Source organism: Perna viridis, chromosome 12 (assembly GCF_037379345.1).
Source record: "Perna viridis isolate PV_CMFRI_1.1 ecotype Kerala chromosome 12, ASM3737934v1, whole genome shotgun sequence".
NCBI classification, from domain to species: domain Eukaryota; kingdom Metazoa; phylum Mollusca; class Bivalvia; order Mytilida; family Mytilidae; genus Perna; species Perna viridis.
The window spans coordinates 13,546,846-13,573,770 of NC_142456.1; the positions used below are offsets into that span (position 1 = coordinate 13,546,846).

The following is a 26,925-nucleotide window of genomic DNA, read 5'->3' on the forward strand; positions in this document are numbered from 1 at the left end:
AAAAAGTATAAATACACAGATGAAAATTTTGGTAGTCATGTGAAAGCCATGAAATCAAAATTCTATATTAAAATTATCACTAAACTTGTTTATTTTAAAATGAAAGGAGTTAGGGCACAAAGTTTTGTTTTTTCAACTTGATTATTTATATACTGTAAAAGAACTATCGTTCCTGGGATACCAATTTTAGTGGTTTTTCGTGGGTATGCCAGACAATGAAATTTGATTCCCAACAAAATGCAGATTCCCTTTGATGAGTATACTGAAAACCTCAAAACCACAGAATCAAAAATCCATGAATTTGTGTTTCTTCCAAAATACATGAAAAATAGTTATCCATGAATCAATGTACTTTCACATTTTATATCAAAATTAAACCGACAATATTTTACTGCAGGACACATACTGTGTTTTGAACATGCTTATACTGTGAAAGAACTATTGTTTGTGGAGTACCAATTTTCGTGATTTTAGTGGGTAGGCCAAACCACGAAATTAGATTCCCATTAGATTTCCATTGATGTGTAAACTGAAATCCTCAAAACCACAGATTCAAGAATCCACCAACTTGTGTGTCTTCATTGATCCACGAAAAATTGGTATCGAAGAATTAAAGTACTTTCACAGTATGTGTTTTATAACACGACTGTTGGACAGAAAATTTTGACATTTCATATTACTTTGGGTTAATTGAAGCCTTTGTTAATATATTTCTTGTGAAGTACCGGTAGATGAATACCTTTAAAGCAGCCCTGGAATAAATAGGAACACCGTCATCATATTTCCCTGTTAGTATTCCACCAGCCAGAGGGGACCAGGTAATTGTACCAACTCCTATGAAAATAAATACATCAACATATATGAATAATGAAATGAAATGTCATGCTTAAGTTCTCCCTATTACCATATAGCCGGTAATTTTTGCAGGGAGCTAATTTCGGAAGATTTCAACAGTAAGTTTAAAAACACCAAATCAATTCCGTAAAATATTCATTCTAGGCTGAATTACATACAAAATATTCACTCTAGGCAGAATTACATACAAAATATTCACTCTAGGCTAATAATTTAGTGCATCACTCATCACCAAAATGAAAAACACTGATTTTGTTTGTATACTTTTTGCATAAAATCTTCAAATTTTACATCTGCCAAAATAACCCACCATACAGTAACACTGAATAGCCTAAAGAAAAACTGGGAGCATTACGTCACAAAGAGATTACCAACCTCTTAAAATAGAGTTAAATGTTAAAACCCTTATGTTTGATTTTATCAATTTTGAGTCCTCCTACAATAATAATAAATACTTTCAACCTGTATTTTGATAAATGAAATTATGTACATAGATAAATGAGCAAACAGACAATGATTCCTATATAACCCCCAAACTTTGTTTGCAACAAGTCAAAATATGAAGGAACTTGAAATGAGTATATGGAAGATATTTCCCATTTTCTACTTTCTTCTCTATGAACATTTCCTTTCAATATGCAACTCTTCAAGACAGAACAACCTAAACCAAATATCATTTCAGACAGAAGAACCAGGAGAAGACACCTGAATTTTTTCTAGTTCAACAAATAACAAACATACAGTCCTTGAACCAATCCATGCAAGGATTTGACAGATTGATGATCGTTGACTGATTGACCGCTGACGGATCGATGACCAAAGACTGGTGACCGATCTGTTCACAGTTTGTTATGTAAAATGACATAAGATCTATTTGAAATAAAAGAAATGTAAAATAAAAGTATAATTTGTTGTTTAAATCTATTATATTGACCGCTCTGTGGTCAAGTGATGCAATCAGTTTAATGGATCAGTTTGACGGATCAATGACTGACTGGAAACTGATCGGTTATTGATGACCGATTGCAATTTCTGTTGCACGGATCGGTTCAGGTACTGTACATAAATATCCCATAAATAGCCAAATACTCACTAGGGTTGGTTTTGTAAAACATAAATTGAGATTTTCCTCAAATTCTTCTTCAACTAAAATTTCAACCAACCAGATCGCTTGAAATTGAAGATTTGAGGAGAATCTCAATTTGAGATTTTTTTTTATTAAACTGGGCCCTGGTAATTTGTATTTCTTCGAGCAAGTGAGTCTACATTGGTGAATTTGTTTTATTAACCACAATTTAACAATGGTAAACTAATGAAAGAAGAATTGGGTAACAGAGATTTAACAAAAGGAAATGAAGATAAAACCCTAATATCATTGAACAGTATATTTCATGTAGTATAATACTTTTTTCCATATAAAATTCAGACACTGCTTTTGGTGAGGTGATACAAGGTAGATAAAAAAAATCACTGAAATAAACAATGCTGTTTTTAGTCTTTGTATTTTTTTTTAAATAATTATGGTCCTTCCCAAATATAAATATGTATTTTGGAGATGACTATACATGCATCTCCCTCTGTAAATCAAACAATTCAAGAACAATAACTCTTGCAACATACCAACCTCATATACCATCTGTATTATTTATATCTCAAAGTGCAACAACCAACTGACAAACTAAAACTGGTTATATGGTCTGTCAATGTTTCATAATTAGAAATATAAGTGAAGTTGGTAGATTAGAAATGAATAAATAACCTCCTGTCTGATAATTATAAAGACTGTTAATAAAACAAAGGTGAAATTAACCTATTTTCTGGAATAGCTCTGGCATCTGTAGTTCCACCTTATCTCTCTGTAACAGATGATATTCTGCCTGTTCTGCTATTGGTGGAATCTGGTTAAATTGTCGCGCCACTGAGTATGCTTCCATGATCTCTGTTGGTGACCATCTTGATGTGCCCCAGTACATTGCCCAGCCCTGGTTGATCACAAATGTAAACGCCCTAACAATTTCTACAGAAAAAAAGTTTTTACTCAGTCACATTTTACTTCATTCAATTGATAACCTAATTAAAGGAAATACTAATATGCTTCAGATTCCCATCCATTATTCTGGTCCAGCAAGTCTATAATAAAGAATTGACAACTTGGCAAACAATGAAAAATAAAGAAAAAAAGAGACATTTTAACCATAAAATCAAATATTTTATAAGAAAGATTAAAATTTCTTTATACTTTCGTGAGTATTAACTGTAGACCAAGAGACAACTAACCATATAATGTTAGTCAACCTCTAGCAAAGATAATACCTTCCATAGGTGTATGAGAGTCAGGTCTGTTTGCAAATACAATATCTACATAGTCCAACTGGAGTCTGTCTAATGAGCCTTTCAAACCTTAAGATGGATAATTATAAACAGATAAAAATGTATAAAAAGTTTAAGAAAATGGTTATGAACTTTTACATATGTAGTATAAATTAGACTATAAAAATCTAATTTAAAAAAATACATTTTTGAAAACTACTATGGATGCTTTGTCAGGTCATTACTAAAAGAACAATTAATTGGAAAGAGTGAATAACCAAATATGATCATGAGTGCAGAAGAATGCCTGGACTTAAAGAGTGTGTGGAACATGTCCTGCACATGAGTTAGAGATTTATGCTTTCTTGGCAGGAATGATAATATTTTGGTTATTCACGATAACCAATTGATTATCCTATTTATTATGTCAATTTCCTCCATTATTCATTGCTTTTTTCAACATGAATTTTAAATTTTGTAAACAGTGGATTGATATTCGTGTTGTGACTTTTTGGCAGGAGAAAGTCCAAGAGTAAAATTACTGAATTTATTTCACAGTGTGAATTATCGAAATTTATCACACTGGGAACAGTTGATAAAACACTGCTATCTATATAATAGTAGTATTTTTCTGATACTTCATCATGAACTTGTAAACTTGATTTAAGCAGCTGTCTTTGTAAGAATCATGCAAAATCTGAAAAATATGATACACCCCAAAAAAGGCTACATATTTTTATTTTTGTAATTAAGTTGTTTTATGGGTGTATTATGAAATGAGTAATTATTCATTCCGATCTGTCTGCTCTTAGGAGATAATCAACACTGAAAATCCAGTAGATTCTTTTGTATTTGAGTGTCATTTACCGAGTTATCTCCCTTGATTTTGAAATCTACAGTGCATTCTATATAATTTTTATCTCCTATGAGCACGGGTTATATAAAAAACCAAATATTAATTTCTGTTTACTAAAGCATTTTAAACAAAATATCAAAAATAAAAATAGGTAGGCTTTTCACCAAAGAATTACGTTTTGCATGATTCTTAGCTGGAATGTTACTTAAAAAATCTCAGTTTAATGTTGTTAATTGCGACACTATATTTTATTACTTTAAATTTGAAGAAAACACCCTAACAGTAAATCAACATTGTGCAATTCGCCTATCAAAATTTGTATGAAAAGAGAACAAACCTTCTATGATATGTTTTCTAGATAATCCTTTCTCTGTTTCTGCTCTAAAACAAACAAAAAAAAATACATCAAGATAGCAGGTTTACCACTGCTCTAGCTCTTGTTAATACATTTCCTATCTGTGTAAATGTACAAACTCCACCCTGATCAGTACATGTCTAAGTAAAAATCAGGCAGTGATTTGAACAGGTTCTGGTCTGTTCACAACAAAACTTATAAAATACTTGTAACTGAAATTATCATCCTTCATGTCCAATTTGTTGTTTTCATTGGTTCAATACGATGCTTTTAATGAATTTATATGATCAACTAGAAATACTGTGAGCCCTGTCAAATACCCATCCCCCCAAAAAAAGTAAATAAAAAATGCACAAAAAATTTGGCACTATCAAGGCTACCTTAAGTTTAACAAAGTTTGTTGTCTTGATTTTTCACCCATACATTTTTACCTTGTTCAAAACCCACTTTTCTCACATGGTTACCAAGTACCTGTTATATTTCTTAGTTGATCATCATAACAAATGGTACGTTTTTAACAAACTTTCTATGGATAAATTTCCTTCGCAGTTTCTGTCTTTTTTAAAGAGAAAAACTTCGTAACACGGAAATGTAAAATTTGACATTTATACAAATCAGAAGGGAACTTACTTCAATAGATATGAACAATTCACCAACGTTTCATAAAAGTTGGTGAAAGCGTTTTTGAGTTATTGTCCGAAGTGTTGATAATGGACGAATGGTAGACAACAGTATACCATAATACGTCCTGTCTAAGACAGGCGTATAAAAATGTGTAGCCTTTTTTTGGGTGTATCACAGAATTTGCATGATTCTCACTAAGATTGTTATTTAATCATCCCAAAGATTGAAAAAAGAAACATTGGAAAGGTAAAAAAGGTATGTTGCACTAACATCGTGGGTACAGTAAATAACACAAGACAAACTAATATATCTGCTTATCATAGTTAGGGCATAGCTGGTATATATCAACATGTATCAATATAACATCTAGAGGCTGTCAATTTAAACACTACAAGTTACCCATAAATTCACATTAAAGCTTATGTAATCAAATTAATTTCTGTTTTACATTAGCCATCAGTATGTTCATCTTGAAAGAAAGGAACAGGTACATTTAGTTGTAAATTTGGCCACCTGTTTTTAGCAAAACTGAGAAACAGTTATACCTGCAGTAAGAATGCCCTCATTCAAATTTTCTCTTTTATTTGGAATACTAATATAACAGTACTGACTGCAGATTTGATAGACCTTACTCAGAACAGTTATCAATAAGAATTTAATCTTTGCTCTTAGAAGCACTGAAAGTCTGATTTCAGTCTGGCAGAACTTAACCTGTAAAACCAAGTAAGGAACTTTATTAGTTTCATACCTTAAACAAAACAAAATGTTAATCTGTTTATAGCTCACATCTAAAACTTTTAGTAAATTATGAAGAAAAATACATCATAGTTGATGAAAAACTGTACAAGGCACAATTATTTAAAACTGGAGGCTCCCAGGAATTTGCTCACCTTGTTAAATTTTTGCCTTTCAAGGGCAATAACTCTAACAAGTTGTTTGACAATTTTGACTCCATGAAGGCTTTGGACTTATCATGAGGATCATTTCATCAATAGAAAGTTTCATTCTATCTATTATAGTTTTAAAAATATTGACTGAAAACTGCAAAAATTGTAATTTTTGGCCTTTCAAGGATAATAACTCTTATATGGAGTGGTCTGACAACTTTGATCCCTGGAGACTTTTGTAGGATTATAATAAGAATTATTTCGGGAATTGGAAGTTTCATTCTATCTATCATAGTTTTCAAGATATAGGCTGAAAACTGTAAAGAAAAAAGTCATTTTTCCCCTCTCAAGGGCAATAACCCTTATATGGAGTCGTCCGACAACTTTGATCCCTGGAGACTTTTGTAGGCCTTATAATAAGGATATTTAAGCAATTGAAAGATATTGGCTAAACCTAACGGTTTTAGAGATATATGCAGAAAACTACCGTACGACCACCATGTTCTATTTTTAGTAAAGGCAGCAATGTTTTTTAAACAATACACAATCCAAAAGGTAATTTTGTTAAGGATACACTAAAAAACAAAAACACCAACTTTCATTGAATTCTGTACAGTAGTGTCTAAGGAGATTTTTGAATGTAATAAAATTTGACCAGATAGATCTCATCGTGCTGAATACTTTTTGTTTTGTCAGAATTTGGCTAAACTTAACGGTTTTGGAGATATATGTAGAAATCTGCTGTCTGACCTTTATGTTCTATTTTTAGTAATGGTGGCCATGTTTTTTTTAACTGATCAAAAATCCAAATGATCAATTTGTTAAGGCTACAAAAAAAAAATCCCAAAAATTAAAACTTTCATTGAATTCGGTATGGTAGTTTTGAAGAAGATTTTTGAAAGTAATAACATCAAAAACAGCAAAAAATGTCCAAAAAGGGCAAAAACTTGAACACGGTCAACAGAATTTCACCAGAATTTGACCACAGATAAATCTCATCATGCTGAATACTTTTACCCTATGTCGGAAATTGGCTAAACCTGTCAGTTTTGGAGATATATGCAAAAACCTGCTGTCTGACCCCTATGTTCTATTTTTAGTAACAGCAGCCATGTTTTTTAACCGATCAAAATTCCAAATGGTCATTTTGTGCAAGATACTCAAAGGAACAGTCATTGTAAGTTTCATGCAAATCTATTTAGTAGTTGGAGAAGAAGATGTTTGAAGAAATTAATAACGATGATGACGGACATCAAGTGATGTCAATTGTTCACATGGCCTACTGCCAGGTGAGCTAAAAAAACACAATATATTCAACTTCATCCTCTTACAATCTACACCTGCCTAATATTATTATACACCAGTACTTTATGGATGGAAAATTAACACTTACTTTCCACCCCAGTAAAGTTTTGTTGATATAATATAACTAGATCTTCTCCAGGATTTCTTCTTTAGTATTTTTCCAAGCAGAATTTCAGCTCTGAAAAAATGTTTGCAGTTAAATTCATACAGAATGTTGCATAAAAAATAAAGTTAATTTTACAAAAAAAATGTGTAAAGTTGTAAGTGAAAATATTTAAGAACAATACCTAGTCATATCAAATAAGAAACTGGATCTGAATTTGAAATGCTTCAAAGGTATTCAGACCACAGTAGAAGTAAAACTTCAATAAACAAAAGCCCAATGTCATAAATCGATGACAGTCTTATATCCAACTTCATAGATAAATTTTCAGCAATTTTACGGACATCGCAACAAGATTTTGGTTGTTAACGGTTGCCTTTTTGGTAGATTTTACAAAATTTATTCTGTCAGAAACAAGAAAAAAGGTTCAAAACATGCATAATTATAAAGATGGCCTCCAAGAATTAAGTACCATTCTGGGTAAGGATCAGGCAATAGGTGGCACATCATTTTTTCTCGGTTTAGTCTTTTTTGCCTAAAATATATTCGTTACATCTAGAAAACAAGTGAAAAGCTATTTAAATTTATCCTGAAGCATCTGTAATGTAGGTATTTTTTTACTCCTTATTTTCCTGCTATTTTTTTATAGTGTATTTCAACTAAATTTGACCTATCAATATCTTAAAAAGGCAAACTTTACAAACACTTTGATGAATATTTCTGGATGTTATGAGGTAAAAATACTTTGATAATGCAAAAAATTGTCGGCATATTTTTCTTTGTGTCCACATTTTATACACGTTTTTCTTGATTCTTAGACAGAGAAGTACTTAAATCTAAAATAGAACTTACTTGCCAGCAGCATAAACTTCAGCAGTATCGAAGTAATTAATTCCACTTTCATAGGCTAATGTCAAAATTTCTTCTGCCATCTACGATACAAATGGAAATATGTTAAAAAAACAACTAAACATAAAAGAGAATATACATAAAAACAAAATACATGTCCTTCATGTCAACGGGAAGAATGTATGGGTGGATTTCATGTTTCCTTTCATAATGTGTATGCTATTTTGGTTATTTCATGTTCTTTGTTGTATGTATCTATTTTCCCCATTTAGTTGTTATCCTAAGATAATATTCTTTTGTTTTTGCTAAAATCTTGGTTCTCTTATTTCCATTTCAATCAGGGATGACAAGTCTCTACTCTCTGATATCAAATCTTTGAAAAATCATGAATTTTCAGAGAAAAAGAAACTTAAACTGTACCTTCAGTGTGTAATAACTACTGCAATTTTCTATTTTTAGATTACCAGAAAAATGTAATTCTAATTATTGAGACATCAAGAAATTTTGTGTTGAGAAATAATTTCTGAATGATCAGTAAGCAGCTTCAGTGCAATTAAAAATATCTGTTTCATAATTGTGTTTTCTATTCCTTGAAGTAGGTAGACCAAGGGTAAAGGACATAACTCTTGTAATCAGTGATGTGTTTGTATCATATTCAATCTCACCAAAGCCTATCAAGCTTTCATTTGAAAAATAATGAAATCAATTCAAGTTACTTTGATGCTTACATGAGATTGATGTAAAGTGCTGAATACAAGCAATGCAAAGAGTTGTGTCCCTTACCTTAAGGTCTATCTTTTTCAATAAATGGTTTTTACAAGGTATAAACAAAACGCATTAAAGGTCATAGAATAATCGTTTATTTAGAAAATGAAACTGACCTCATCTGTAATTTGACCACCAAAGGTTATCCATGTTCCTAAAATAGAAACAATATAACATAAAGTCACACAGGTTGTCAAGCTAGGTATACCCCCACTTATACAGGAAGTTGAAATGGACACAAACGAAAATTGCTTATAACCTTTGACCCATACCTATATAAAGCCAAACATCAATTTGGAATGAATCTATCCATTGAGAGCAGATATTATTGTGACAAAAAGTGTGGACTGACAGACGGATGAACAAGGTGATTCCTATGTACCATCCACTTGTTGAGTAGAAATATAATTTTATGTACCATTCTGTGTAAGAATCAGGCAATGAGTGGCACATCATATTTCTCAATTTGGTCTTTTTGGCCTCAAATATATTCAATACATCTAGCAAACAACTGAAAAGCTATTTAAGTTTATCCTGAAGTATCTGTGACATACATATTTTTTTACTGCTTATATGAGGAAAAAGTGTGGGAAAATTTCCCTGCCATTTTTGCAAAGTGCATTATAACTAAATTTGACCTATCAATATCTTAAAACAGCAAATTTTACAAACACTTTAATGGTTATTTCTGGAGGTTATCAGGTATTTATACTTGGTTAATGCAATAAAATCTCTGTGTTTTTCCCTCATGTGCCACACCTTATACATATTTTGCCCGATTCTTAGATGGATAAGTACTTAACAAGTATAGTAATTTTAATACCAGAAGAATGCATGCACTTAAGTCTGCAAAATGAAGTGTCATACACTCTGTTGCTAAATATTACTTAGTAACCTATTGATGTCCTCCCATTATTCAGAAAATCCAATGATCCAAAGTTGCAGTAGTCAAAAGGCTCAATAGGCTGATGGCCAAACATAAGTAAAATTTTAAATGTTTGAAATGATCCCCTACAATATTAATTCAATTTGTCTCACTTAAGAATCAATTTCATTTTGAGGTCATGGTTTACCCCTGAGATCCCTACCTTAACACATGCATGACCAGCAGGGAGAACTATAACTCCAATTAAAAGGACTTTAAAATAGAATTTTTTGTCAAGCTATAATAACAGGAACACCTGGTTTTTGCAAAATAACAAATCAAGCCCACCCTTATTCATTTCATATAGTACAACACAGATATAAACACTTTTCACCGAGATCTTAATCATGTAAATAGCAAGTTAATTTTTAGATCAAAATTTCCCTAGATATTTTCAGCATAATTTATTTTTTTTGGCTTAAAACAGAGGCGCATGAAAGCAGAACATATATATCAGCGTGATAATGTACCTAAAAATAGACCAGAGAAAGTCATAATGAAGTTAAGTTGCCAGAAGGTCAAGAAATGGGTCAGAGAATCTGATAAGTTGCTCAGTAACATAAACAATGTTTTATTTGTAGGAAATTAAGTGTAAAACTGTTTACGTTTAGTGGATTGAGGAAAATGCATTTTTGAGTGTACTTATTACTCTTTTTAACCTTTTCTTCAGAATATTTCCCGTTTTATCTACATGTACTTTCCAGTTGACTTTGTAACGGCTCTTGAGACATTTATTAACAGCACAGATAGCTTTGAAGTTCAGGTTTGTTGAACCTTTTTGTTCTACCATGGGCCATAGATTTTCTATGAAGAAATTATCTGAGATACTACCAGGAAAAAAAACAACAACCCACACAATCACCAAAGCCAGCTGAAAAATAGGGGATTGCAGTTTGATGGGCTCTCTGCCACTAGAAGAAAATAAAAAATCAATTCAGTGTTTTTTTGTTTTTTTTTTTAAAAACCTCTATTTTAAGTTCTACTTACAAATGCATTTAAATGCCAACTTGAACCAAGAATTAAGGAGAAATACCATTTAACCAGGAATGTACAAAATGTGCTCTTCTTAATTTTGTTAACACTAATGACACCATCTACAAGCCTTCAACATTAAATCCAACCAATACACAGCAGTGAGCTTTTATTTGTTTGATATGATGCAAACAAGAGTATTAAAAATTGACATTGACCTTCAACCTATGACCTTAAAATTCAACAGGGTCAAAACACATTGCAAGATATTAATTTAAAAGAGTTCAAGAGGATGTTATAAGATTTTTCAAGTTCCACTGTAACTTTTAAGATTTTAAAATCAGTAGGACCTATAATGTTTGCCCCCAAAACCAAATGATGGATGTTTATTCAGGACTGGTTTATGAAGGTGTAACAGTACACATACTGGTTGAATGTAGTGTTAATTCATTCCTCTGAAACTCCATTGGGAAGAAAATAATATACCTAAACAAAATACCAATTAACCAATCATTTAACATAAGAATTTTTGCTGCTCATGTTCAGTCATTTTTGTCAGATTTTCAGACTCCTCTGGTTTTATCCTATGCTTAGCAAACAACTTTTTGCCTTGTGACTCCCACCTCTTTCATAATCTCATTAAACAATACTCAAAATGTAATTTTTTATGAAATTCTGGTTATTTCCTTGGGATTTTTAATAAAAACAATGTATATAAAACCTACAAAGACAAAACCTTTACAAGATCAAGAAATATCCTTTTCCCACCAAAATTTCAAATGCTTACATCTCAAAAATGAGCACACTAACCCATCAATTTATTCTACTAATATTGTTCTAGAACAAAAAATCTTCAAAGATTTGACAACCCTTTGAAATCCTTCTTATTCTTAAATAGAGCATCAAACATCCTCAAGTACAAACCCATATAAAAATTCAGACACTGGATACAAGGTGTAGAAAAACCCACCAAACTAGTCGTGTTTTTTTTGGTCTACATTTATATGCTATACTTCTAGGTAACAACAGTCCTGAATTAGCTAGGTTTTTGAAATGCATGAATCATCTTCTGTGTCTGCTTCTTATGAAGACTAGTAGTTAAAAACTATAACCATTATGAGAAAAAGGAACAAAAATCAATCAACTTAAATCTCCACAGCATATCTCTACTAATTATAAAAGATAATTTAAAAAAGCTACAAAAGAGAAAAAAACAAAGAAAGTAGAAAATAATACTGTTACATGTATACAAAAAAAAAAAACAAAACAAAACAAATATACAAGTTACCAACTGACTTTAAAACAGACTTGATATATTCTATTGATTTTCGTCTTTAAAACTATTCATCTAAAATACCTTTTCCCTTTTCTTTGAAGCTTGTTAAAATAAGGAACAAAGCTTTGTGAGTATCTAAGTTTATTTTCTTACTTCTAATGAAAAAGGAATTTACTTTAATCACAGAGAGATTGTCAGACAAAAGTGTTATTCTCTGTAAGAATCAGGCAGTGGGTTAATCATGGTGAAAAAAAAACCACACACAAGTATTTCCATGAAACTTATTCAAAGTGCAGAAATGGCATTAATTTCATTCTTATTCGGCAATTTATTTGTATAAACAAAAAATCTGTAAGCCATGGCTCACTAGTGATACCCCTGCTTTGAATCACAATATAAGGAAATTAAACAAAGTCCTCGATAAACAGGAAGTTGTTATCAATTTTTTCTGAAAATGAATCCCACCATATGGCATACCTACAGGAAGAATGTGTTAAAATTTCAAGCTTTATGATAAGTAGTTGTTGAGAAATGTGCAACAGAAAAAATTGTTACAAACAAGAATAAAACAATGTATGCCCTCTCCTTGTAGTGAGGATATAATAATATGAAATGCATTGCAATTTCACCATCAAAGGGAGATAACTCACTTTCCACCATCATTCTATAACTTTGAACTCCCTTTTCTGTATCCTCTGATACTTCTCAATAAAGGAACTGTAAATTTTTTTTTCCAAAGACCATAAATTATGTGCCCACAATGTAAAATTTGTGTGTTTTTTCTGATTCATTATTTTTCAGTTTTGCCTTATTTTAACAGATTTCAGTACTTAAAAAAAACCGAAAGTTAATGCATTTCACTGAAAATTCAGGTGAATTAGCAATTACATGTAGGTAAGTTCAGATTAAGTGCAATTCACAACTGCATGGAGAACGTTAACATTCTTCATGTTTAAATTACAAAGACTTTAGTGGTCAAAGACTTTAAGTTTGTATGAGAAACACTACCAGAATCTCAGATTTTATGCCAAGCCATTAGTGCTAAACATTGTTGACTTTTATCTTCATCTCTTTTACACAAAGCTTCTAAAAATTTCATTTAACTTGAGGATAAACCATATTTTTACTAAAGAAATTTTAACATCAAAAGAAATTGTTTTAGTTTTACTATTTACACAATAAAAGAATATACAACAAAAGTTAATCAACATGAAAAAAGAGAAAGCAAAGGAAAGTGTATCAGTTAAGTGAACATTGAAGAGCCTCTGAGTCTTATTTGTTTTTTATTTACTTTTTGGCATTTGATACACCATTGGTACAGTGAAACCTGTCTTAGCAAAACCATAAATAAACTGGACAGGAAGGCAAAATTAGATATCTGCTACCATCTGTTAATTTTCAGATAAAAAAAAAGGCATTTGGTGGTTGTACATCCCCTTCAGTCTTGTGCCTGTCCTATATCATTTCAGTGTACTTTGAACCTATGTATACCTGCTTAAACTAAACAGTCCTTAAAGGGTTTGGTTTAGACAGGTTTCATGGTGAAATGTTAAACAGTCAAACCTGTCTCAGGTAACCAGACAGCAAAATTATGGCCAAAAAAGACAGGTTGCTTTCTTATACAGGTGAATATAAGACAGAATGCACTATAATGTGATACTTAAATCGAAGTCTTCAAGGTTTTTAGTGAATATGTGTGGTTACTAGTATAACGAGAACAGGTATGGTGTATATGTCGGATGAATCGGATGTGGTTACTAGTATAACGAGAATAGGTATGGTATATATGTCGGATGAATCGGATGTGGTTACTAGTATAACGAGAACAGGTATGGTGTATATGTCGGATGAATCGGATGTGGTTACTAGTATAACGAGAACAGGTATGGTGTATATGTCGGATGAATCGGATGTGGTTACTAGTATAACGAGAATAGGTATGGTGTATATGTCGGATGAATCGGATGTGGTTACTAGTATAACGAGAATAGCTATGGTGTATATGTCGGATGTCGGATGAATTGGATGAAAAGGTTTTACTGTAATACTATGTAATGAGTCCCAAGTTATCAAGATTAAAAAATCTTTTATCAAAATAGAAAATGAAAATGTAATCATGCATGCTAGTGAAAAGCAGTAGGATGATAAACTTATATCATTGGAAGACTTTCAAGACATTCTTATCATTGTATAACATTATACAAATTGTAGAAATTTTCTGCATCATATTCTGCAGGTTTCCAATAATAACAGGTGTTATCTAAAATGGATACACCTTGCAACCACAGTTTATGTAAGGCTTATGTAGGATGCAACAATATGATGAATGAAATTTTCAATGCTAGGCCTGGTTTCATAAAAAAAAAATTCATATTGAGATTTTTCTCCAATCCTAAAGTTTTCCTCAAATTTCAAGCAAAGTTATTCATGTGTTATTGGCTGAAATCCGAGGAATTCTCAAATTCAGAATTTTCTTGAAATCATGCTCTTTATTTTTTCTTATATGTCTGCCCTGACTACCCACAACAGGAAATGGAAACTTCAATAGTACCACTTTACAAAAATATCCCTAGTCTCCATATACATAAATCCTAATACAGGAAGTTTGAAACTGCTATTTGGAACACAAACCCAAATCTCATTCAGATAATCAGATACAAAAATCAAAATAGTAACTTTAAAATGCATAAATCATTTCTGTAAATTTTAAAAGACATCTAAATAAAAGGTTAAAGACAACAATATAGCAAAGGAAAGAAGAGAAGTGGTTGAAAAGATTTCCTTTTCAATTTTTCTAATACCCCTTACCCCTACCCCTGTTTCAGAGTTCAAAGGAGTAAATCTTCCATCAAATTAAGTGGATCTTAAATTTCTGGCAATATGGACATCTACATATCATGTCCTAATAACAAAGTTTTATGAAATTTGGGAAGTAGTCTCTGAGAAATTGCACTTACTAAAGTGTGACATAGACAGATGGACAAGACAAAAACAATGTCTCCCCACCAAAATTGGGGGAGACATAATAAAGAGCTGAGCCATGAGCGCATGATACGCCTGTCAGATGAAAGCTTTTTTCAAAAGAGCACGAAAACGGAATCACCCCCCTTTTTCATGAAAAAGTGCCAAAAATCAAAAAAGTGAAATTTAGATTTCATTGAAATCAAAAGGAGACCTATAAACATGGATACAAAGAATATCCTAAAGTTCCATGGCATTTGTTGAAATCATTTTTCAGTTAGAGCAAAAAACTTTCCTCCATTAACACAATATATTGACTTAAGTTTTATTTAAATGGCTTAAAGCATTTTGGAGCACGAAGTGTTGATAATGGACAGATGGTGGTATACCATAATACACTGCATAAAAATTGGCGGTCCTACAACAATGAAAAGCATGGCAATAAAGGAAATCTCTACAAGTATCAACAATGTTATCCAAAGGTTATGCATTAGTGTACCCTTTCAATATTGAAATAAAATTTGGCCAGCAGAGTAATGGTGGACCTCAGGGATTGGTTTGGAACCCCTTTTGTTGAAAAATTCTGTTAAATTTGTGCGAAGATATTTCAGAGCATCTTTATATATAGGATGCTGCTGAAACTGCATCATTATCATTGAACATTTCTGATGACACTGAATTCTCAAGATATTTTGACAGGCATATGGAGTTATACCTTTTTCTCTGCACAAAATTAAATGTCAGAAGGTCATAGACAAAGGTAACATCTTACCAAAAAGGTAAAAAAACCCTCACTACCAATGAAGAAAAACTGTACATGGCCTTATCTAGAAGGCGAAATGAGCAATAACGTTCCATTGTGTGTACTCACTTCTTCTACTTGTCTATGACACAGAGAAGTTTTTGTAATCAATTACATAGACAAAAAAGTCAAAAGAGTTATTTTTCTAACACAATTTACTTAAATTCCTCTTGCCATGCATGTCTATATTAGGCCTTGTGATCAAGTTATCTTACCAAGTCCAACACATGACACCCTCAACCCAGATTTTCCAAGGTACCTGAAAAAGACAGAATTTGAAGTAGTACTCCGGATAAGAATCATGCAAAATGTGATTTATGGTAAGCCTACATAATTTTATTTTTGATATTTTGTTTAAAATATTGTAGTAAACAGAAAGTAACATGTGGTTTTTCATATAACCCCTGGTCATACGAGATAAAAATTATATAGAATGCTAAGTAGAATTAAAAATTAAGGAAGGTAACTCTGTAAATGACATTGAAATACAATAGAATGGTTGGATTTTCAATGTGGGTTATCTCCTAAGGTATCAGTCTTGTATTACATATTCCTGAGCGGGTGTACGTCAAAACATGGAGCCTAAAAAATATAGTGTGCTTCCTTTTTGCCTCTTCCTTTTTTGTTTCTTGGCAAATGACTATCATTTTTCATCACAAGTACAGGGTTAATATCAATCTATGACACAAAAAAAATGTTTTTGAGTAAAAACAGTATTTTCATGAAAAATAATGCTTCAGTATAGGGGTCTACCTTATGAACTCAAAATAAAAGTGAAAGTAGAAAAAGTATATTTTTAGTTTGACCTGTCCTGGTGTACCAAAGTTCGTGTCTTTTTTTTCTAAATTGGATCTAAAAATTATTTTTGACAATTCCTTAATTGAAAAACATGGTCAAAATTTAGATTGAAACTCCTAGTCTATTTTTTAAAAAATCATGAAAAATTAAGGTATACTATAGAAGCCTATAAGCCTATGGGGAAAAGAATACAAGACTGAGACCCTAAGAGCAGACAAATTGGAATGAATAGTAGACCTAGGATAAGGGACATAACTCTTGAAATCAGTGATATGTTTGCATCATATTCAATTTCACCAAAGCCTATCAAGCTTTCATTTGAAACAGAATGAAATCAGTCCAAGTTACTTTGATGCTTACATGAGACAGATGTAAAAATACAACTGTTCAAATGATTTGTAAGAGTTGTGTTCCTTACCCTAGGTCTACCTCCTAAAGATGTTAGTCATTTTCTGATGAATCAAGAATCATACTAAGACAGGGGTATCCTTAATCACTTGAAGCCGGAGACTATCTTAAGTAACACTTTTAAAGTCATAGCTTTATTACTTGGAAGCATATTTAATAATTAGGTTTTGATCGACTGATGTAATATTGTTGTCATTTTGTTGTATGTATGTCTTCAATCACTACTGAGCTTTACTTGCTCCTCAAGAGCCCTTAATTTGTCAAATAAACTTGTTTTCTTGTACAGATCAGTATTTTGGAGAAAACTATACTTTCATTTCCCACATAAATCAACCAAATTAAGAATGACAACTCTTGCAAATACCAATTTCATATATAATCTTTATAAATATTTTTCTCTAAGCACAAACACAATCAAATCATGGCATTGCAAAATTTGTCTTTAGTTTAATTGGGGTTAAAATCGCTGACAAACTTTAATGTTTGCAAGCCAATAACTTTTTGAAAAGACAATTTACTAATTGATATTTATAGCTTTGCATTAATTCATTTCATTGATTATTGTTCCAAATTTCTACTGCACAAGAAATCCATTCAAAATACCTGCCAGCATGTATAAAATTTTATTTCAGTTTTCATTCAAACTGCATGATATAAATCTCTTTCTCAATAGTCTAAGTGATTTGTTGTAATTGGAAAATATACATTGTAGACATTCTTCAAGTACAGGTAAATAATAGTTAACTGGCTGATTAGTGGAAAAGAGAAAACTGCACTCATACTAATAATTACTAAATGAAAAGGTGCATACAGGGATTAATTACAAATTATAAATAATGCTGGTATGTATCTTGTATCATTAAAATTCCCACTATATGAATGAGGTTCTATGCACCTTTAAAAGACTTTGGCACTGGAGTGGGAGCAAACGTCATACTAACAAGATCCTGAAATTTCGAAAAAGGGGAGCAAAAGGAGGGGTGGGGGTCTCCTAGGCAACTTGGATCCACCTATAGATGAAGTTTGCTAAACAGTCCAGTCAAAGAGCCACAGGAGGATGGTGTTAAGTTGGCTGTTAAGTCCAATTAGTGAAACCATTGCTGACATTAACTGCCGAAAGGTCTCCAGACTTGCAAAAATCTTTTTTAAGTAACGAAACCTACTGAAAGTAAAATATGTTGGTGCCAGTAATATTTGCATCTGTGCATCAAAAATGAAAGCTAAAGCTTTGTAACAGAAACTGATTATGGATGGATGTACAGTACATACATTCTATAGTTACAATGGAACTTAAGCTACAAAAGGTGAAAAGGACAAAAATTTGTAAGATGACTATATGCAAATTTGAAGTTTTGACTCCACCTGTTTCCAAATAAGTGTGAACGGTCTATTATTGTACTTACCTATAGTTTACCAGTGAGTTGGCACTCATTTTGTCTTGTTACTGAAATCAATAAGAAAATCATAGCAAGCCGATCTACAAAACATTTATTATGTCTAACAAAACATGTTTTGATTGATTCATAATAATGGACAATGAAAGATACACGAAAACATGTATGACTGAAACTCAAATATCAGGTGAAGTAAAAGAAACGACATCAGTTCTTACATACAGTGAAACCTGTTTTAACCAAACCATGAATGATCCGAAAACTTATTGCAATCAGACACTTACATGTATCATCAATATACATTATTATAAACCTTTGTAAACCAACTACCTGTCTAATCAGAACAAATTTTACAGTACAAAAGGAGTTCACTTTAGACTGGTTCCACTGTATGAAGTCAATATTTATTGGATATGAAATGAACTATATGTCTCCTGATATATTGATGAGATTTTTATGATATTTTATCAGACCATTATCTAGTATAGAATTAGAAACAAATGATTTTAACTAGACATTATTGTAATTCCATGTTTATTTTAGATCTCTACAGAAGCCTCTGGGTGTAATGGATCTCCAGTTAAATAATTAGAAACATATTACATGTACATGTACATAGAGCAAGTCTACAAGTCCCTCTATATTACATATGACACAAAATTATTTACGCCACTACTAACTCCCCCGCAATAATTTGTAGATTTGCTGTCAGAGAGATATACATGCAATCATTTTTTTTTTCATTATTCTATTTTTAAATTTAAAGATAGGGACTTGTCTAATGCCCATGTAGTACTGATGTAGTTAGATATTCTATTCTTGAACTGCTATTTCTCTGAAGTGGGAATATTTGAAGGATATTATGCTTGAATAAAGATTTTATAAGTTCTGATATGTTGTAAGCTTATCAAATTTTATGACAATGTGACCATCCCCCTCACCTGAAAAAAAATTTTCATACAACATAAACCTTGCAACAGAATACATGCCATACTTGTGATAAAGTGGTTCCTTCAAAACTGGAGATTTGTCATTTTTCAGCTGGAGATCGGGTTTGAAAACTGGAGGTTTTTTTTTTCCTTTGGCGTAATGAAGCAGATATATGTGAAACTTATGGAAAACCCTGTATTAAGTCTGTTTCCATGAGAAAAAATGTTGAATACTCTACTTGAATAGTTAGAATAACCCTTTTAATGGAGTAACACTTGGACATTTTAATGATTTTATTTATCAATGACGATATTTACATAACAAGAACAGCATAAACATTAATAACCTTCCTATTTAAGAGTGTCATCATTACTAAATAGCTAATATTAATTAAATAATTTTCATTTAAAAATTGTCACTACGTGAAATTGCTCCTATTGCATTAATATGCATCAAAATGATTTCATTTAAAATAGTCATTACTGGCTTGGCACCACTTTAACTTTAACTTCCATGCAGCATTGAATTTGGAACAGTACTTTGCCTCCTAGGCAGGAGGTGCTGAAGATGAAATATTATGTTTCGGTATTTTGACAGTTGATGATCATGAGAGTGCTCCAAACTGAAAAATTCACATAGTTGACTTGGATAATAAACAAAACCATACTTTGAGTCAATTTCATTCTTTCCATAACCATTAAAAGATCAAATGTCCCGCATCAATATTTACACAATGCGTCGCTAATAAATACTAGTTTAATCATTGAAGAGTGTGCCATTAAAACTTTGGATAATTGTCATCTCCTGTTGTTATATAATCATCGCATCTTTTGAATTACATCTCATCGATAACCACAAAGGCTCTAAATTACTGTTTATGACCCTAATTTGGGTGCACTATATAGTTACATTAAGGTGCACTGTTTCGCACACCAATTTACCTCCGTCAAATTTTGTAAAATTAAAAGTTGAAATTTGGTGGATATATTGTTTAAATGTAGATAAGCATTTATACATAGACAGCTGTAATATATGTTATGGTAAATAGGTGTAATTTAAATGAAGAATGGTTTCATTTCAGTCCCCTGCCGTACTAGGTTCTCTCCTCGGCATCAGATGGCTGATTTTCAAAATACCCTATTTTGCACAAACTTTTGGGACTAAAGAATCAAAAAGGGTCATATCATTTTTACCTTTTTTCCACCTACTCCATGCATGCTTTCATCCTGTGGTAGTGTCTGATATTTTATAAAAACAGTATTTGGTTGTTAGTTTTGGAAAGGCACCCCTGAGTTGTACTAAAACTCAGTAATATTTGATCTCAGTATGTTACCATGGCTACTGGATTTTATAAGAATAATCACTAAATTATTTATAAATGACTGGAACCTCCACACACCAAGGATTTCAGAAATATGCACTATGTGCGGACTGCCTCAAAACAGCTTTATTTCAACAAAATGAGACTAAATTTTCAAAAATGACTTAACTGTAATGTACTACCTTAACATGTTCACCTGTCTACCCCAAATCAACCAGAAATGTTGTTATTTGATCCTCTCAGGTTCTTTCATTCAGTAAATAAAAAAATGGCGTCCAAAATTTGTTTACAGTATAATGTTCGGAAAGCAGTAGATTTTCTGTTTAAACAGTAGAAAGGTAGGCAGGTTCTAATTCTGGTAGAATTGAACTACCGCCGGTAGGTTCACGTGTATGACATGCCCCACATCTTTCAAGTTGTAAAAGTTTCATAATTTCAAAAATGTACTAAAATTTGAAACATTTTCTTTTTCACTGATTTAATTCTTCGAATTCCACTAACAAAATATCAAATTTTTTATTTGTTTCAATATTATCTTAAAGATATTTCCAAAGAAAAAAATCATAACTGGTGCATTTCTTCAATTGCTGAGTATAGTTTTGTGAAGCCTATGAAGTAATGACCATGACTAGAAATTAAGAACAGTAATTCTTCCAAGAATTTTGATGTGTAGGAAAAACCATAGAAAGAGTGTATTTGTAAAGCCTATATACAAATTAGCAGGACTATTCCTTTTAACTGTTTCCCAGATTTTATCAGTTCAGTAATTTTTTACATGTATTACCCTTCATATATACATGTAAAGGGTAAAACTTAATCATCCTTACATTGTGTAGCCCCTGAATTAAGCTCATAATTCCATCTTCAATCACATAATGATCACACATATATCAAATAAGAAATCTTCCAAGTAAGTATCCTCTGAAACATGAAAAATGTACTCAAATTCACACATCATTTAACAAAATATGTAACCATGGTAACATTGCACATTTATTAGAAAAACACAAAACCTTCTGGCTTGGCTGTCTGCTGTTTTGATGTCACCTCATCATTGCAAAAATTATAAAACAATAAGAAGTGTGAGCAATGCTAATTAAATTGATACCCAAATCCTCTATTTTCTATAGCTTACCCCTATCACAATATATCTCCACTCAAAGTGGGGGGGGTATAAAAAATGATCAACACATATATTTACCATTACCCTAACACAATTTGAACAAAATGAAAAGACATTGCAAGAAGTATGACAAGCTACAGAGGATAGAAACACAGAGCTATCCTCAAGTTCCCAAATCTCTCACCAAAATTTAATTTTAGTAACAACCTTGACCTTTTTGTTGCAAAACTAAACATTAAAACACATCTTCTTCATTGTCAAAAGGCTTTCATTTGTACTAACATCATTAAAATCCATCCAGGTAAAGTAAATCTATGGAACCAAAGATGTGCAGGAGGACATTTTTATGACAGTTTTGTTTTTGCTTTATTCACTGTAAGACTTGTAACACATTATTAAACTGTTGTTTGTGAACATTTTCTTTGAAGAACATTATATTATGATTTGGGAAACAGTTGTGAATATAAAACTGCATGATAAAATATTGATCGCAGAAACTGCAAAAAAATGACGGTGGCTTAAGGTAATAGTCAGTAGCTGTAGATACAGGGGAGGGACAGAGTGAACATTCATCCATTCATGGTGGAAATAAAAAAACATAATCTCAATTTATCTTGGAAAAAAATGCACATTTTAACAAAATTATACCACAAAAATCCTAATATTAGAAAAAAATGTATAGTTTGCTAACAACTGGGATTTTCACATCAAGCTACACCCCTAAATTTGGCACCTTGTTCTGCTAGACAATTACTTAACCATACATTCCCTCTACTCTGAAATCTTGAATCTGCCCCTGATAGTGTAATAAACTGTATTGATTCGACAATAATAACCAACTTAGCACCAAACAAATAATGAAAAAACTTTGTTCAGAAAATTCAAATACATATGTGCAAGAGATAAAACTGCTCACAAACATAAGAAGGGAGAGAAAAATTACAATAATATTGAATTGAAACACAATCTTAGCAGCATATAACTGTGATATGAACATTTTCCTAATATCCTAATAGTAAGATAATTTTTCTTTTCACTTGGGAAATAACTCCAATTAAGCTGGCCTTTAAGCTGAGAGGAAAATTCCCTAATATTAGCATTAAGTCATGAAGTCATGACAAAGAATGACATTTTGGTTAGAATGCTTGACACTCAATTTTTCTCTTCTGGAAGTTTCAACTGAAGAGTGCAGTTGTCAAAGACCATTTTAGAAAAATAACAGTATTGTAGATATTTTCATTTAAGGACCTGGTAGTGGGTGGCACAAGGCAAATTTTGTTTGTAAAAATGTTCACCCTTTCATATTACAAATGCAGCCTTTCTAAAAGTTGAAAGTTGGTTTTTGATTAACTTCAACAATAAATTGAAATTCAATGAAAAAGGGGAGTAAATCTTTAATTTGAGAAAAAATTGGTTGCATTGTTAGGGACTTTTAAGCCATCCATTGTCGATTTAAAAAAAAATTACACTATTTGATAAACATATGATATATACAATACATTGGAACAAAAAAAATTCAGCGGAACGAAATTTAGTTTGTGCCACCCAATTCATTGGATCGCCTGATTATTACATGGACAGCCTCTAAAATGAATGAACCCTAGAAAATTTAATGATGGCATATTTGGTTATAATTCTTCCCCTTATTTGGACAATTGAGTGAAGTTGTTCCCACTGTATCCCCTGGAAGCATCCTAATGGATATTTACATTCCGATAACATCTGTCTATGAACATTGTATGGCGGCAAATGGTCTAGTTAAATATTAGCATTGGATAAATCACGGAGACATTAGTCTAAGTTATAATAAAGCAGCATAGAAACAAACTTTTCTTTATTGACTTTCTATTGTACAACTGTTGAGAAATATCCTTATGGCTCCGAACAGAATATGGAGTGATTCTTGATGATGACCTACATACTAACCTTTCAAATAGAAGAGTTAGAAGTTAGAAATACCAGCCTTACCCCAAATTAGAGACTGGTTATACAAATAGAAAATATTTGCTTAAAATTACTAAAAATCAAAATATCTTTATAATGATAGCTGGTACTTTTTCCAATGACTTCCTAATTAACCAATCTAAAATTTTATACATACTTGGATTATTTGTATAATGACATTTTTTTAATTTCTGTTAAAATCATCATTGATATGACAATTTTACATACAATGACATTATGGAAAGTTTTATAAAGAATTGGAATTCAAAATTTAAAGGTTGTTTGCTCTCCAAATACCAGTCTTTGACATTATTCAGTAGACCAAAGCTTGACTAGAAATTTGTATACAAAAACATAAAGTTGCTGTGCTAGGTGTTCCCCCACTCATTACTTACAATGTAAATGTTCCATTTATACATAGACACATACAAATATGAAATCAATCAATCTATTGGGAGCAGAGACGGTGATCAGCATGGGCCTAAGATGGACACCTGGTGTCAGTTTCACAAAAAGTCGTAAGTGTAAAATTGATGGTAAGTAATGACCTCATACACTAAAATAGCATTGCAACGTCATGATTTACGATTAATTTCACACTTACGACTTTTTGTGAAACCGACGCCTGAAGAAAGAGGGAGATAAGGAAAACCTAAGACAACATGGTGACAAACTACTGAGAAAGAAATAGTGGAAAGATAATACAATAGGGGTCCCATTGAAAGGTAAGCCAATAGTCAGGAGTGGAGGAAGCTTGTTCTTGCTCTATGTTCCAACTGACATAGCAAGGACTACTATAAACATACTAATTTTTGCAGTGTACCTATTTTCACAGACGAGAAAAAAACACGAAAAATAATACCTGCAAAATTGATTTTTTACCCTATATAACACTAACCATTTTTTATACTGCAAAAATGATACTGTGAATATATTCACTCGACAGAATCCATGAGAATTAAAATGTTTACAGAATTTGAATAAAGGAATTGGGAGCTGAAGAAAACAGCGACCAAAGTTGGACCAACAAACAGACAAGCTGATTCAAATGTACCACCACTCATTAAGTGGGTATATAAAGACTATCAATACTATGGTACATGTATTTATATATTTTACAATCAATTGTCACTAAAATTTAATTCAGAGTAAAGGCCAGGATTTGTTCACTAATAAAAGATTCATCTTTCCTATATCTTCTACACAGCATCTTGAGCTATTCCTAGAAGCCAATCAATTATAAATGATGGAGAAAGACCCATCAGAGAAAGGGGATCAATAATCTATTATGTCTATGTGTGATAATTTAATCAGGGTAACACCTTGGATGATTAACATGACAATTGGTAGGTTGCTCAAAGAAGATTGAAGATACAGTGAAATCTGTAGTAACTAAAGCACACTTTCTTGGAAGATGGAAAAATTTAGGCTTGCCTATCTTTTTTTTAATAAACATAGTTAATGATATTTTGTTAATTTTATATACATATGTTGGCTGAATAATACCCACTATTGAAGTGAAAAGGTACAGTAGTATATAGTGATGGGGTGTCCAACCTTCATTCCTTTCATCAAGCAAAGGGTACAAATTTCTTATCAATTACTCTTCCTACACCAGTAAATAGAATTTACTTTAACTTTCACAGAATCTTTATTACATATTGCCATTGTGCATCTCCTAATTCATATTTTAATCAAAATCATGTTGGAGGTCAAAAAGTGAAATGAGGGAGTGGGGGTATTAAGTTAATGAGCACAGATTTTCTAGTTTTGAATATGATTTCTACTTCATGTTAAAGGCTACTAAATTCAAAATCTAACGATGTTTCACTAAATGCACAAAAAAAGAAATACATGAGGTAGATAGGTCATGAGAAGATAACCAATCTACACATTCACTCATCACATTTCTGGTGCACTGATCCAGCAGTTACCACAATACTTAGGAACTGATCCACCTATTCCCACAATACCAAGGAACTGCTCCAGCAATCACTACAATACAGGGAAACTTCTCCTGTAGTCACCACAATACTGGGAAACTGCCCCCTACAGTCACCACAATACTGGAAAATTTTTGCAGTCACCACGAGACTGGGAACAACTCCAGCTATCACCACAATGCTGGGAATGTGCCCCTGCAGTCAACACAATATTGGGAAACTTCCCCCACAGTCACCTTAATGTTGGGAAACTTCCCCTGCAGTCACCACAATTTTTGGGAATCTGTTCCTACAGTCACCACAATATTGGGAAACATCCTCTGCAGTAACCACAACTGGGAAGCTGCCCCTGCAGTCACCACAATATTGGGAAACATCTCCTGCAGTCACCACAATGTTGGGAAACTTCCCATACAGTCACTACAATGTTGGGAAATTTCCCCTGCTGTCATCACAATATTGGGAAACCTGTCCTGCAGTCACAACAATATCGGGAAACTTCTCCTGCAGTGGCCAAAATATTAGGGAACTTCCTCTGCAGTCACCACAATGTTGGGAATCTGCCCCTGCAGTCATCACAATATTGGGGAACTTCTCCTGCAGTCACCACAATATTCCTACAGTCACCATTTTATTTAACATTGGGAAACTTCTACAGCAGTCTTCATACTACTAGAAGATTCCCTGTAGCAACACAGCATGTACCCCCAGTAGGACACATAATGAAACAAGTAATTAATTACATATTTGTCATTATCTTCATGATCAATTACAATGTAATTTAATTAGATTCACACCTCTGCTAATTACACTGACAATAGCGATATCTGTGAACAGTAAAAATAGAAACAGATATATATCATATTGTTTATTGTAGAGACATGGACAGGAATAACAATAGAGATAACCTCAAACAAATGTTTATAATAGATGAAGACCTTAACATACCACTTAGACATTAACACAAAATCTTGACACTATACATTGTAATGCTTTGGTGCATATTGGAAACTGAAGTTTACTACATCTTAATGTTCACACAATTCTAAATGTTTACACAAGACGAGTAACAGGAATTATTCCAAGTCTTAACAGATAAAACACTACAATAAGGCAGAAAGTTTTCAACCCCTCATACATGTACATGTAATTGCACATGTAACTAACTTGTCTACCATAAAAGATGCTTGTAGTACCTTTAGTAGAATTTGTTCCACTT

At 32.1% G+C, this 26,925-nt stretch overlaps 1 protein-coding gene across 10 annotated transcripts in view; it reads right to left on the bottom strand.

Annotated features, from left to right (window-relative positions):
* Positions 1-26,925, bottom strand: part of LOC148601280 (voltage-gated potassium channel subunit beta-2-like) — a 49,999-nt gene that overhangs the window by 11,349 nt on the left and 11,725 nt on the right. For 9 of the 10 annotated variants that reach the window (XR_015917009.1, XM_088554787.1, XM_088554786.1 and 6 more), the window contains 9 exons: positions 18,455-18,495; positions 16,061-16,104; positions 9,026-9,063; positions 8,148-8,227; positions 7,281-7,370; positions 4,359-4,402; positions 3,169-3,255; positions 2,666-2,872; positions 740-834 (listed from right to left, as the gene is read on the bottom strand). Coding sequence is in view for 9 of the 10 variants with exons in the window: in XM_088554787.1 (XP_088410913.1) it covers positions 740-834; positions 2,666-2,872; positions 3,169-3,255; positions 4,359-4,402; positions 7,281-7,370; positions 8,148-8,227; positions 9,026-9,063; positions 16,061-16,104; positions 18,455-18,483 (714 nt within the window). In the remaining variant the exon portion in view is untranslated. Of the gene's footprint in view, positions 1-739; positions 835-2,665; positions 2,873-3,168; positions 3,256-4,358; positions 4,403-7,280; positions 7,371-8,147; positions 8,228-9,025; positions 9,064-16,060; positions 16,105-18,454; positions 18,496-21,523; positions 21,618-26,925 lie in introns of all 10 variants that reach the window. The other variant, XM_088554784.1, reaches the window with a different exon arrangement.